General features: G+C 48.6%; 1 protein-coding gene across 1 annotated transcript in view; it reads right to left on the minus strand.

The window, feature by feature from the left end:
* Window positions 1-15,732, minus strand: part of ACTL6B (actin like 6B) — a 45,546-nt gene that overhangs the window by 24,942 nt on the left and 4,872 nt on the right. Inside the window, exons 3-7 of the mRNA XM_068272014.1 lie at window positions 10,405-10,567; window positions 7,239-7,339; window positions 3,083-3,180; window positions 2,880-2,974; window positions 714-820 (exon numbers count right to left, since the gene is read on the minus strand). Coding sequence (XP_068128115.1) covers window positions 714-820; window positions 2,880-2,974; window positions 3,083-3,180; window positions 7,239-7,339; window positions 10,405-10,567 — 564 coding nt within the window. The remainder of the gene's footprint in view (window positions 1-713; window positions 821-2,879; window positions 2,975-3,082; window positions 3,181-7,238; window positions 7,340-10,404; window positions 10,568-15,732) is intronic.

A 15,732-nucleotide genomic window follows, 5' to 3' on the forward strand; every position in this document is an offset into this window, starting at 1 on the left:
GGTTCGATTGCGACATCTGTTTTGGATGGCAATTTCTTTGAAGCGGAAATAAGCATGTTGACCAAGAGAAGGCTGGAAAACATACCATGCAATGTTCGACAGATGCAATACCAATCGAACATCAAGCATGAATACCATCATAGAAATTTGTCGTCTTTTTACATGGTGCTCCCCTGGCAATGGGAACAATGGGAAAGTGCTGGTGCTTGCTGCCAGTGTAAAAGTACCCTAAATCTCTACTGGGAAAATGATCTAACTGGGAAGGGTTAAAAACTAGGTGATCTGTGCTTTCTCCTAGCTCCGCCCTAACTATGTTGTTTGTAGACGGTGGATCGGTCTGCACAGCAAAACAGTCAAGTAAAAGTTTACTATTTCTCTGCACAAATTGGAGCTACAAGAGCCAGCCAGTCAGGTAAATTCTACATACTTAGGGCCTGAGCCCACTGATGCAGTTGTGTCCGCTTTTCAGTTACACATCAATGTTACAGATGCTGAAAGCGGATAAAAGCGGACACAACGGTGTTAGAGGGCTCAGGCCCTTATAGCAGAAAGTACAGACGTGCAAAACACAAAGCTTTGTTAAATTTACTGTTATATGCATCAGATACCAAGGGCTGAACATGGCCATTAAGGCTGTGGGGTGGAGCTTGAGTGCAGTTGGGACTGTTGGGTGTTAACCCTGCTGGGGAGCGGGCCATACTGAATATAGTCACCTTTGAGGCGATCATATATGGTGGGATGATCTCCACCCCCATCTCCTGGAACAATTCCCGACACTGCATGGTGATGAAATCTCCAGCCAGAGGCGACTTCACAATACCTGTAAGAGAAGAGCAGTTCAAAGTTATCTGAACCCCGGCTGTAAGACAACAAACGTGTCGAGGGTCTCTAGGATGGCTATAATGTCCCCTAGAGAAGACTGGGAGCCCAATGGTGCAGTACTGTTATAGTAGGTATAGGAGCAAGGTGTAGATCAGAGGCGCTCACTGCTACTGCTGATACAGGCACAACTCTTTGAATTGAACTGAGAAATCGGGTGAGGACCCGTGAAATGTGTTGTTGTGTTGAATAAAATCTTTTTACAATATGCTGGTGTCATGTCATCTGGAGGACCGATTTATCAGCAGGAGGCAGATTCAGAAAACAAGGATCTGTTGGTGTTATCAGAGCGAATATTTAGCTTGAGCAGCACATGGAGAGGAGGGGGGCTAGCAGAGAGCAGCGCATATTTAAGTAAGGGGCGTGCCAGCACACAAAGACTGAGGCCTAGTGCACATTAAAAATCACTAAGCGTAATTGCAGATGTCAGCAATCCCCGGCATTTGCCTAGCGATTTTGATTCAGTATCAAGCGATTCCTGGAGCAATTGCGTTGAGCAGAGGTACACCTGAGCTGGCGGGGATCAGCTTTAAAAAAAAACAAAAAAACGCTAGAAAAAGCGCTCTGTTCAGTGCTATTTAGAGCGATTTTCTACTTTTCCTATACTTTACATTGAGGCTGAATCGCCTCAGAAATGATGCAAAATGTGTTTGGGAAAAAATCACATTGTTCTGGTGTGATCAATCCCATACAAACACATTAATCAATCGCTTTTTGAAGCGCTAGCAATTTTAAAAGCATTCAGAAGCACTCTTGGTGTGCACCAGCCCTAACAGCAGGCCAGCTCAGTGCTTCTTGAGTCAGGCGGAGGGGGAGACTGAAGAAGATCAGCTGAGTGTTGAGCTGATGCTGCCCCTACAGTCACCTCCCTGAATCACGTGATTCAGTCTGCTTCATGGTAGGGCTGCCCCTGAGGGTAGGCATAGATTATGCAGTTTTCTTTAAAGAGACACTGAAGCGAAAAAAAAAAATATGATATAATGATTTGGTTGTGTACTATGAATAATTACTAGAAGATTAGCAGCAAAGAAAATATTCTCATACTTTTATTTTCAGGTATATAGTGTTTTTTCTAACATTGCATCATTCTATAATATGTGCAGATTACACAACACTCAGCATTCAAAATGAGTCTTTCAGAGCAGTCTGTGAAGTAATGACCTCTCCTCTAGCAGAGAAAAAGTAAATAGTCCAGTTGAGATAATAAAAGTCAGATAACAGCCCTCTCCACGACTAAACTTAGTCAGAGAGCTTAATGGCTTGTTTGCATAGAGATAACAACTGGAGTTTCTCAACTCTTCCTGTACTGGAAACAATTAGACTGATGTATCTGATCTTAAAGGGACACTTAAGTCAAACAAAAAAAATGAGTTTTACTCACCTGAAGCTTCCAATAGCCCCCTGCAGCTGTCCGGTGCCCTCGCTGTCTCCCTCCGATCCTCCTGGCCCCGCCAGCAGCCACTTCCTGTTTCGGTGACAGGAGCTGACAGGCTGGGGACGCGAGTAATTCTTCGCGTTCCCAGACACATTAGCACCCTCTATGCTGCTATATGGTATATGATATATGCTATAGCAGCATAGATGGCGCTATTGTGGCCAGGAACGCGAAGAATCACTCGCATCCCCAGCCTGTCAGCTTCTGTCACCGAAACAGGAAGTGGCTGCCGGTGGGGCCAGGAGGATCGGAGGGAGATGGCGAGGGCACCGGACAGCTGCAGCGGGCTATTGGAAGCCTCAGGTGAGTAAAACTCTTTTTTTTTTGTCTGACTTAAGTGTCCCTTTAATGTTTTATTTCTTAGCTGTACTACACATACAAATCATAATATCATCATTTTTTTTCGCTTCAGTGTCTCTTTAAATTCTATAAGAAAAGAAACCCCAAAACATTGAATCTAAAACAAATTCCTTTGAAGAGAATAAAGCCTCCTCAGCTGATGTTCAGTCGCTGTGTTGATTAGACATTGTGAAAGTGGAAGCGTGAGCTGGCAGTTGTCATTGACCTTGCTGCAGGACGTAGCCGTCGTGGACGGGGAGCGCGGTGGTGTGCGTGGCTCCGCTGTCCAGCACCAGACCTGTGGACCGACCATTCGCAAAGCTGCACGGAGATAAAAGTTACGGAAAATGCGAGGATATGATGTGCATTATGGAAGAACCCCGCAGGGCACCCCCCATGACCCGGCCGCCGCCACACAGTGAAGGATACGCTGTCAGGACGGCCGTCTTACAAAGGAAGAACGCCGGGATGTTATAATGTTCAAACATCAACTCAGTCAGCTTCTCTCGCTTGGCTCTGGCATTCCACTGGAAGACAAAAAGAGAAAGAAATTAGAACCACCCCCTGCAGGGTGACACAAGGGAGCTACCAGTCTGCCCCCCCCCCCCTCCTGCAGGGTGACAAGGATAGGTGGGCGCTACCAATCTACCCCTCCTCCTGCAGGGTGACACAAGGGAGCTACCAGTCTGCCCCCCCCCCCCCTCCTGCAGGGTGACACAAGGGAGCTACCAGTCTGCCCTTCCTCCTGCAGGGTGACACAAGGGAGCTACCAGTCTGCCCCCCCCCCCCCCTCCTGCAGGGTGACACAAGGGAGCTACCAGTCTGCCCTTCCTCCTGCAGGGTGACACAAGGGAGCAATCAGTCTGCCCCCCCCCCCTCCTGCAGGGTGACAAGGATAGGTAGGAGCTACCAATCTACCCCTCCTCCTGCAGGGTGACACAAGGGAGCTACCAGTCTGCCCCCCCCCCCTCCTGCAGGGTGACACAAGGGAGCTACCAGTCTGCCCCTCCTCCTGCAGGGTGACACAAGGGAGCAATCAGTCTGCCCCCCCCCCTCCTGCAGGGTGACAAGGATAGGTGGGAGATACCAATCTACCCCTCCTCCTGCAGGGTGACACAAGGGAGCTACCAGTCTGCCGCCCCCCCCCCCCCTCCTGCAGGGTGACAAGGATAGGTGGGAACTACCAGTCTGCCCCTCCTCCTGCAGGGTGACACAAGGGAGCAACCAGTCTGCCGCCCCCCCCCCCTCCTGCAGGGTGACAAGGATAGGTGGGAACTACCAGTCTGCCCCTCCTCCTGCAGGGTGACACAAGGGTGCAACCAGTCTGCCACCCCCCCCTCCTGCAGGGTGACAAGGATAGGTGGGAACTACCAGTCTGCCCCTCCTCCTGCAGGGTGACACAAGGGAGCAACCAGTCTGCCGCCCCCCCCCCCCTCCTGCAGGGTGACAAGGATAGGTGGGAACTACCCGTCTGCCCCTCCTCCTGCAGGGTGACACAAGGGAGCAATCAGTCTGCCCCCCCCCCCCCCTCCTGCAGGGTGACAAGGATAGGTGGGAGCTACCAGTCTGCCCCTCCTCCTGCAGGGTGACACAAGGGAGCAACCAGTCTGCCCCCCCCTCCTGCAGGGTGACAAGGATAGGTAGGAGCTACCAGTCTGCCCCTCCTCCTGCAGGGTGACACAGGCAGAAGTTTGCCCCTACTCCTGCAGGGTGACAAACTTTGACTATCACACAAACCAAAAAGACCTACACTGGTATGCAACAGTTTTAGACAGCAGTGAAAAACTGCTGAAAAGTAAGAATTATTTCACAAATATAATTTCTATTTATTTATAATTCTTTATTCTTTTCAAATTAACAAAATATTAAGTGATCTGACAGCAGAGAAATGTAAATCAAACCAATATTTGGTGTGACCACCCTTTGCCTTCAAAATAGCATCAATTCTAATAGCTACACATTTTTGCAGGGCTAAAATCAGGTGTATGAGTAACTGATTACACCAAACGTGTGCTAATAATCATCATTTTCATACATAGACTGAAACACGGTCAGTAACCTAAAACACAAACAGCTGTTTAAAACTGGGTGAGAAACAACCAAACTCTGCTTCCAAGGTGAGAAAGGCATTTCCAAGTCACGAGTCATACACAATGGCAAGACTGAGCACAACTACAAGGCACAAGGTACTTAGGGTACTTTCGCACTATGGACTTGCGACAGAACCCAGCAGACCGGCTGTGAAAAGACCCGTATACTACATCATCAAAGTTTCTTTCAAGCAGACCTGGATTTCAGTTTGTGCCGTTGAAGCTTTTTTGAAAAAAAACTCCCAAAAAAAAAGGGCAACATTGAGGACTCCAGTGGTTGACCAAGGAAATTGAGTGTGGCAGATGAAAGACCTATCGTGCTTACTTCCACTCAAAATTAGAAGATGTCCAGCACTGCCAAAAGCCTGTGGGACTCAGGTACTCCCAACTACTGTCCAGAGAAATCTGTCCAGAAGGGGTCTTGATAGATGAAAAAGCTATGACTCCAATGTGGAAACAAGGCCAAATGACTCAACTATGAACGAAAACATAAGAACTGGGTGTCAGGAACCAGCCACGTGGCACACCTGCAGAGACTGCAGAGAAAATCGAGAGGAAGAGCAGCCTTATTTAAGCTAGAACAAGGCTTTCGCTCTCAGCCACACACTCTGCAAAACTAAGCCACTACTAGCAGTCGCCGCGATTCTACGGCTAGACACTATACACATACAGATTCCTGTACTGAAGGGGATCTATCCCTGTCTATGGCACTTTCATGCCCTGCTGTCGAGCTGCATGTACTCGTTCACCTATCTTAGGTCAGCCGCGGGCTTTAGGCCAAGCTACAAGAACTCCACACACACACAATGCAATCTCACATGGTAGCAATGAACACTGCGAGCATACAACCAGGCACTGAACTGTAACACAATACTCTGCAGTCTCTCTCTAGGAGGAGTAAATTATAACCAACTTTACCCAGTGTGAAGGTCCAAACTTTTGTGCAGGAGAACACCGTTCTGATGATCGATCAGGGCATGACCTAGCTATCGCTATCTCCTGGGAAATACAAGTACTCACCTTATGAGCATCTATTTTATAGCTCAGAATATACTGTAGCTCTAGGCTAGAAAAACAATTTTCTGTGGAAATGCTTTTTAAGTTATGGAGCTACATCTAGGTAATTATAGGCAGACATCCAACAACCCAGACAGCCTTATTCAGATGGGTTGGCCGTTCCCTATTAAACCACCCTGGCGTTCTATTAAGATCGCCAGGGCGGCTTCGGGAGGGTTTTTTTTTTATAAAAAAAACTATTTCATGCGCTCCTGCTGCATACTTCTGATCGCCTCTGGCGATCCGAAGTAACAAGAAGGGCCGCGATGAGCGGCCCTCCTTGTTTTGCTTTTCTCGTCGCCATGGCGACGAGCAGAGTGACGTCATGGACGTCAGCCGGCGTCCTGACGTCAGCCGCCTCCGATCCAGCCCTTAGCGCTGGCCGGAACTGATTGGTCCGGCTGCGCAGGGCTCGGGCGGCTGGGGGGACCCTCTTTTGCCGCTGCTCGCGGCGGATCGCCGCAGAGCAGCGGCGATCAGTTGGCCCACGCGGCTGGCAAAGTGCCGGCTGCGTGTGCTGATTTTTATTTGGCGAAAATCAGCCCAGCAGGGCCTGAGCGGCACCCTCCAGCGGTAATGGACGAGCTGAGCTTGTCCATACCGCTAAGGAGGTTAAGGTGTTTATAGGTGACAATAAGGTGTTTGCATTGACCTTAGCTTAACAATGCCTTCGGGACAGCTTTTTCATTCTAGTGGGCTACTGAATGTCAGCTGCTGGCTGGGTGAGATAATTACATGTCATTATATGTAGACTTCAGAGGGAATGCAAACACTCGCCCCTTTGCATCAGAGATGGAAGGTCTGCGCTCTTTTTAAATAAACTGCAATGCACAGGTTTACATAAGTTAGTATTCCAGCATACAGAACATACACAAAATGGACGACAGGGCTATGTCTACCCTGTCCTGTACAACATCACACTGTGGTGCAGAAAAATAGCAGCAGGTGCTCTGGCGGATCTGATGAGTCAAACTTTTATTCTTCAACATGAAGAAGGACAAGGAGTCCTGGAAGTGATGGTGAGGCCCACACAGAGCCCTGAACAGCATTGAGGCCTGTCTGGGATTACATGAACATACAGAAGAACCAGAGCTAGTCTACATCCATAGAAGATCTTGGTTCTCCAGGATGTTTGGAACTACCTACCTACCGAGTACCTCCAAAACTGTACGGTAGTGTATCCAGAAGAAATTATGTTACATTGAACATTGAAGGCAAAGGGTGGACAAACCAAATAACGACTTGATTTAAATTTCTCTTCTGTTCATTCACTTTGCATTGTTAATTGAATAAAATTAACTATTAATATGTCTATTTGTGAACACATTGACCATTTACAGCATTTACCCCCCCCCCCCCCCCCCCGGCCTTACATTTTTGCAGTGTTGTATATAAGAAGTCCTATTCTGTCATTAAACATAAATAGCGATGGTACTCACAGGTGCTTCGGACATGAGTACGGGGTGAAGTGCCGGGTCTGACTTCAGGTGCTTGTTAAAGGTATGGTCCAAGATGGCTTGGAAGGCCTCCCAGTCTTCAACTGCACGGAGAGAAAATGCAGAGAATATGCTAAGCATGGTGACGGGTGGAGTGCTGGCCGGGACAGAGGCCATGTGCCATACAGAAGGACATACACAAGACAAAGGTACCACCACACTAAGGCTGGTTTCACAGTGGGACGTTACAGGCGCACGTTAGAGCAGCCTGTAACGCACCCCACCGCACAGCAATGAAAAATCAATGGGCTGTTCACAGTGCCCACGTTGCGTTACATAGTAACGCTGCGCCACCAGACAACGTACTGCATGCAGTACCCTCTAAGCGGCAGAGACCCGTTAGACTGCTTGCACATGCTCAGTAACGTTGGGGAGGAGCGAAGAGTGGCCAGGCACATGGCTAATTAATATTCACTGCACTCAGTGACGTGCAGTGTTTACTTCCTGGAGCGGCCGCTCTGTGCAGCGATTGGCCGGCGGGACCACGTGATGCCGCATGCGCACAAGAGTACGCATCACGGCATCACGGACGCCAGAGTGAGCTGCACAACGCGGCTCACTCTGACGTCCACCTTAGAGAGCACCAGGCTTTGCGTTAGGGGCACGTTATGCGACCATAACGTCCCCTAAAACGCAACGTCCTGGTGTGAAACTAGCCTAAGTGGTCATCTTCAGCAAAGAAATACTGGATTGTGGTTGATTTACAAGTAGGGTTGCCAGGTGTCCGGTTTTAGACCGGACAGTCCGGTTTTTGGCCGCTGTGTCCTGTCCAAAAAGGCATGTTAAACCGGACAATTAAGATGTCCGGTTTTATGCCTTTTGCCACTTGCCGCCACCCGTCCGCCAGCGCTGCGCGACCGCTGATTCGCTGCCTGGCTGTCAGTCAAAGGCACAGCCAGCCAGCTTACGCGGCGTAAGTTACGCCAGCTTAAGTACCGCCCCCGAGCCCGCGCTTCCCGACGTTGCTACGGCAACGCCAACGCTGCGTTGCCAACGCACGCATGACGTGCGTCACTCACGTCATTTGCAATGCGATTCTGCATCTGCGAAGGAAGCAAGGTAAGGTCAGGAGTCTGGAGATATGGTGAGTGAGTGACCCATAATTCTCTGGTTGTATTTCCGCTCTTTGTGTGCATTGGCTCCGCTCTATCTCCTCTCCGTATAGTCCAGGCGTGACTTTCAATCTCATTCAATCTCGCCTGAGCCCGCTGCTTACTATACTTTACACTTGAATTCATACTATTGTACAACGCAATTTATACTGTTATACTGTTATATTTGCTCAAAATGTGTACATACATGTATGCGCAGATTTATATTTTAACTTTATGCCTATGTATGTCCACTTTATTGTTCTCAATAAAAAATTTTGGTGGGAAAAAAAAATAAATTTTAAAACTTCCCGCAAGAAATCGACCACTTCACTGTGCAAAAACGCCATAAATGCATTGCATTATTTGCATAGTTTTCCAGTTTTGTAATAGTTTTCTGCTCTGTCTCTTATTATGTGCATTTACTGGTGAAAAGCGGTCTCTTATTATGTGCATTTACTGGTGAAAAGCGGTCTCTTATTATGTGCATTTACTGGTGAAAAGTGGTCTCTTATGTGCATGTACTGGTGAGGACAGTTAGTGACATGGCTATGTACTCTGTAATGTGCTGCAGAAGATGTCAGTGCGATATAAATACTGTAAAAAACATTTTTTAAAAAGCCCATTGCTTAGCCCCACTCTACATAAAAGTGTGCTTCTGACTCCGCCCCTAACTCCACCCCCTGTCCGTTTTTCTCCATCAGCCGACCTGGCAACCCTATTTACAAGCCTGGAGAACTGGAGACACCAAGTTACAGCTTTTCCATCCAGGCTAATTAACTTCATTTAAAACCGTCATTGTTTTTATGCCACTTTGGTGCAAGTGTAAGCTGGTGGCCTGGCGGTGCCATATATACTGTATATGGGCTCTGGCATTCAACTATTATATAGCTGAGCACTTTGAAATTAGCCTCATTGTTTTATTGAGGCACCAGGCTGGGATATGCTATAGTTGAATGGGGTGCCCAATTTAATCACTTTAGCTGGTAGCTGGTGGCCAAATCACGACTTGATCTCTCAAGCAACAGTTTGAGGCTGAGTGCTGTATAGACACATCTCTAGCCTAGAGGCTAATTATGGAAAGGGGAGGAGGGCTGACACGCGGCATATGATGGAAGTTATGGAACAGCTTATGGTGGGCGGAGAAGCACAGGGGTAGGTCAGGCATTGTTGTTTCTAAAGATCTTCAGGCGACATTGGGGGAATCCTGTATACTCAGCTTAGATGATCCGTAATGGCCGCCTTGGCTGAGTTTATCCAGCGTGTGTACCCAGCTGAAGGACAAACTGGACTGTAAAGACTTTGCAGACATAAGAAGAATGATGTGAATCCCAGAAGGTACAATTTTTATAGTAAGGTGACTTGGGTGAGATTTCAGGTTGGGGGAAATAATGGTGACTCAGGTGAAGCTGAAGGAAGTAATGATGACTTGGTTGAGGCCATAAGCTGGAGGAAATGATGGTGATGCTGGGGAGGCTGTAGGTTGGGGAAATCATGGAGACTTGAGGGAGGCTGTAGGTTGGTAGAATAATGGAGACTTGGGGAGGCTGTAGGTTGGGGGAATAATGGAGACTAGGGGGAGGCTGTAGGTTGGGGGAATAATGGAGACTCGGGGTGGCTGTAGGTTTGGGGAATAATGGAGACTCGGGGAGGCTGTAGGTTGGGGGAATAATGGAGACTCGGGGTGGCTGTAGGTTTGGGGAATAATGGAGACTTGAGGGAGGCTGTAGGTTGGTAGAATAATGGAGACTTGGGGAGGCTGTAGGTTGGGGGAATAATGGAGACTTAAGGGAGGCTGAAGGTTGGGGTAAGTGATGATGCTGAAGTTCTGTATGGCTACTCTATAAACAAATTAGGACCAGATGCCCCCAGGCAGAGATAATGGTCTCACCCATGACAATGGAGGATTATGGGTAATGACAGCAGCCCAGACGTGGAAGCACAGGATGGCACATGGCGGGCAGAAAGCTGCTACACAACAGACATGGCTGAGTGGAAGGTGGACACATCAGGCTCACTCATGCCATTCTTCAGTGGAGAGGTGACCTCGGAATGTGGGCGGGGCACATGTAAGCAGGTGGTATCGATGTAGTAGACCCGGCTCAGCTTTCGGTCTTTCTCTGGGTCGGAGGAAACAGACTCATCAGGAGAATAGACACCCAAGGTGGTTGGGAAGTCTGCCTGGTGGGACATAACAGGAGTTCATGAGTTTAGTACCACCTTCTCGTACAACCAATAACATTTCACAAAATAAGCTACATCGCATGTATTGTTACATATACTTATCTCACAAAGCTTTAAAACACCACAGATTGTAATGGCGTTGGTAGGGGTAACAAACTGAAAAACTAGAATGCGGTACATCAGGGGCAAACCAGCTAAGCGTCACATCATTGGCTCAACCCACAACTTTCTTTGACTGGTCCAACCTCAGTCCAGGGCCTCTCCACAGGTCATCTTGTTGGTAATTTGGTAAAGGTTATAGCCATAGTCAGAAAGCCATGGGCTCTGCACTGCAAATATGCACTTTAACCACTTGAGGACCGCAGTGTTAACCCCCCCCTCCCCCCTAAAGACAAGGCCCCTTTTCATGATATTGGCCACTGTAGCTTTAAGGCCAAGCTGCAGGGCCGTACAACTCAGCACACAAGTGATTCCCCCCCCCCCCTTTTCTCCCCATCAACAGAGTTCTCTGTTGGTGGTGTCTGATCCCCCCCCCCCCCAATGTTTGTTTTTTTATATATTTATTTGGATATTTTCAACATTTATTGATTTATTCCCCCGCTCCCTCCCTCCCCCCGTCAGCCAATCAGTGTGATCGGATGTCATAGGCTTCAGCCTATGACAGCGGATCACTTCCGCAGTGATGGAGGGGACAGCCGTGTGACACGGCTGTCTCCAGTACAGCGCTGCTGCAGATTGCAGCGCTGTACAAAGTAATTAGACGACGGTTTCGCCGTCTAACAGTTTCCCGAGCGGCAATCGCCGCTCTGAGACTGAAGGCGGAGTAGAGCTTCGCCTTCCAAGCAGGAGATGCGTGCGCAGCCTGTGCACGATCTCCTGCTAGCCCCATAGACGGCCGTTCATGCCAATTGGCATGGAGTGGTCCTGGGGCTGCCGCACTGCTCACGGCAATTGGAATGGAGCAGTCGGCAAGTAGTTAGCCTCTAAATGTAATAGATTGCGGAAAAGCCGCCGTGCGGACTCTCAGCGAGGCGGCTGGTTCCGCGTCCAGCTCGGCGGTTTGCACGCGGCAGCGTCCGTCTGATGTGGCTGGGCCTTCTAGTGCACACAGATTGAGGAATACGCGCGCGTGCGCTGAGAGGCAGAACCTTTATGACAAACGAGGAGGAGGGATCAGCTGACCAGGTTGGTCAGCCGATCTCAGAGCGGGTGGCTATTGGTTGTTCAGCGATGGGTGGCGCCGGGGAGCGCCGCTCTATATATAGTTATTGCTGGTCAGTCTCAAGTTGTCTGCCGTTGCGAACACTTACGTGAAATCACTCAGACCATAGTCAGATCCCACAGTGTGTTAGAACCAGGAGGACCTGGGAATTCACACTGAGCCAGATTACTACTGTGTTCCCATTGTGTTATTCTTCAGACTAGTTCCAGGGTGTTGAGACCACGGACCTCACACCCAAGACTAGGGATACTGTGTTACCATTGTATTATACTTCAGATTAGTTCCAGGGTGTTGAGACCATGGACCTCACACCCAAGACTAGGGATACTGTGTTACCATTGTATTATACTTCAGACTAGTTCCAGGGTGTTGAGACCATGGACCTCACACCCAAGACTAGGGACACTGTGTTACTACTGCGTTATACTTCAGACTAGTTCCAGGGTGTTGAGACCACGGACCTCACACCCAAGACTAGGGACACTGTGTTACTACTGCGTTATACTTCAGACTAGTTCCAGGGTGTTGAGACCACGGACCTCACACCCAAGACTAGGGACACTGTGTTACTATTGTGTTATACTTCAGACTAGTTCCAGGGTGTTGAGACCACGGACCTCACACCCAAGACTAGGGACACTGTGTTACTACTGCGTTATACTTCAGACTAGTTCCAGGGTGTTGAGACCACGGACCTCACACCCAAGACTAGGGACACTGTGTTACTACTGCGTTATACTTCAGACTAGTTCCAGGGTGTTGAGACCACGGACCTCACACCCAAGACTAGGGACACTGTGTTACTATTGTGTTATACTTCAGACTAGTTCCAGGGTGTTGAGACCACGGACCTCACACCCAAGACTAGGGACACTGTGTTACTATTGTGTTATACTTCAGACTAGTTCCAGGGTGTCGAGACCACGGACCTCACACCCAAGACTAGGGACACTGTGTTACTATTGTGTTATACTTCAGACTAGTTCCAGGGTGTTGAGACCACGGACCTCACACCCAAGACTAGGGACACTGTGTTACTACTGCGTTATACTTCAGACTAGTTCCAGGGCGTTGAGACCACGGACCTCACACCCAAGACTAGGGACACTGTGTTACTACTGCGTTATACTTCAGACTAGTTCCAGGGTGTTGAGACCACGGACCTCACACCCAAGACTAGGGACACTGTGTTACTATTGTGTTATACTTCAGACTAGTTCCAGGGTGTCGAGACCACGGACCTCACACCCAAGACTAGGCCTTATTTGTTACCTGTTATGACCATTTGCTCTGTTGACCTCGCTCTTGCTTTCTGATTCGGTACCTCAGCACATCTGCCTTCCTGTTGCCAAACTCTGCCTGTCCACGGTTACTGAATCAGTCTACTGTCTCTGTGCTTTATCTGCCCGTGTGTTGCCGACCTAGCCTGCCCGACCTTGCGAGCCATCACTCTCTCTAGAGAGATAGGCCTTCCTGTTATTCCGCCTGGGGCTCCATCCCCTTGGAAGTCTCAGGCTGCTGGAAGGTCTTCATACTTCCCAGAGGGAGGTATTCCTCATACTGCCAAGGGCCGCCTGCTCCTCGGGTGGTCCTACTCAAAGTCATTACTGTTGCACCAACCACTCACACTATATAGGTGTGCAGAGGTTAGTCATATCTGTATTATTGGTGATTCTGCAGGTCATCAATAATCAGGTATACATCTGTATTCTTGGTGATTCTGCAGATCACCAATAATCAGATTCTCTCTGCGTGCTGACACCAATCGTTACACTAAACTAGAGAAAAGGGCAAAAAAAAATAAATCTACTAGCAATAGAGTGTTGTACCATGTTAGCCATCAGTAAAGGCAATACATTTTGAATCAGGATTCTACCATATACAGATTTGTTTGCAGAACAAATCTGCAGGAGTATGCCTCTGTGCTCAGTTATGTGAGGATTGAGTAAACAAAGGGTCTTATCTGTTTGTCATAAATCAGCTAGCATCCTCTCAAGACCCTATTTGGATGTCTTGCTTCAATTAAAGCATTGTAATGACATGTATTTATGTTTCTAAAAATGATACATGTATCAATACCCACCTCCAGGAATATTTCTTCTAACTAACCTCTTTTCCATCATCCAACCTCCCCCATACTCATGTACTAGGGTCTACTTCTTAAAGGTCATGTGACTTCATCTTCTGTTGGACGGTGCATGAAGCAAAAGTACCTCCAAGTCCAATTGGTGCAGTCCCAGCTCCTCCTCCTTCAACAGCCACTCCCCACGTTGAGATTTTAGAACCTCCACATCACTTTTACATGTCCATGCCTACTCCAGCTAAAACCACACATCTCAGACTACCAATCTCTGACACAGGGAGGGGGAGAGTGAGACAAGCATCATGCTCCTTCTAAGATGTAACCATAGGAGGTGGGCAGCTGTCGTGGTGGCCTGCTTCCAGGAGGCCACAAGAAACCAAACAGAATCCCTTGCATGACACCATCGCTGTAATATGAATGTCGGGTAGAGGGAAGAGTGCTGGGGGGAATTAGTTAGAGGTGTGAGAAAATGACTTAAAAAGTCTATAAATGTTATTAGGCTTTTAAACCACAGCTACACTGCTGATCTGGTGTGTGTATTGTGGTTTTTTGATAAACACGTTCTTGCAGATGTGTGTGTGATAGCAATCTACATTGCCTGTGACACTTAATTTACCCGTACTTAGACTAGCATCCTGAACACTAGGCGCTTGATTCATCAAGCTACACTGCTTTATCAGCACAGCTTAATGAGAGGAGTGCGAGCTCAGCGCACACTATGCTGTAATATTGCAGCATAGCGTGTGCTTGTAACCAGGGGTGCAGCTAAGGTTTTTGTGACCCCAAGCGAACTGCAGGAAGTGTCTCTATCCTGGCGAAAAATGGGTGTGGCTATTCCGCAGAAAGTGGGTTTGGCCATAACATGTGGGTGGAGTGGGAGGAGGGACTGGGGGGTGTTCTACGCGCGCCGCAACAGAAAATGGGCGTGGGGGGTGTTCGCGGCACGCATAGCGCCGAAGAATGGGCGTGGCCATGACATTGTATGGGCGGAGCGTAACCGTAACCCCAAAGCAGCAAATATAGCCAACTATGACCATTAAATGCAGCAACAGTTACCCCAGACACCAGAAATTAAACACAATGTGGGCAACATTTCAGCAGAAAATAAACGCAATGTGGGCAACATTTCAGCAGAAAACAAACGCAATGTGGGCAACATCTCAGCAGAAAATAAACGCAATTTGGGAAACATTTCAGCAGAAAACAAACGCAATTTGGGCAACATTTCAGCAGAAAACAAACACAATTTGGGCAACATTTCAGCAGAAAATACACACAATTTGGGCAACATTTCACCTGCAAAAAAAATAATTTACTCACCTGGCAGAAGTCTCCTCTCCCAGCCAGCCTCTGGCAGGCAGCTCCCCAGGCGATCCTCCTGCAGTCTCCCACGTTGAATGGAATAGCAGGGCTACGGGAAGATGGTGCCCGAAGCCCTGTACTGGAGACACAAATAGTCTCCAGTACAGGGCTTCGGACGCCATCTTCCCGTAGTCCTGCTCTGCCTGCCGGAAGACTATGCAGGCTGGAGCGGGGCTGCATGTTATGAACTGGCGCGGTGTCTATTAGACGCCGTGGCCAGCTCAGTGCGCACAACAGTGTGACGTCATGACGACGTCACGGAGCCTCTGAGGCCCCTAAAACCATGAGGCCCCAAGCGGCTGCTTGGCCTTGGTGCCTGGCGGCTCCCCTGCTGGTAACTAATGGCCCGTCCACTAGTCCCACCCTGAGCCCCGTTGTGTCCTGTGGCTTTCTAGGTCGTGAATCCAACACTTTGGTTGGCCCAATAGGCTGCCTATCACTTGAAAGGCAGCCGATTGGGCCAATCAATATGCTAGGATCATGTTGATTAATGCC

This window comes from Hyperolius riggenbachi, chromosome 3 (genome assembly GCF_040937935.1).
Source record: "Hyperolius riggenbachi isolate aHypRig1 chromosome 3, aHypRig1.pri, whole genome shotgun sequence".
NCBI classification, from domain to species: Eukaryota; Metazoa; Chordata; class Amphibia; order Anura; family Hyperoliidae; genus Hyperolius; species Hyperolius riggenbachi.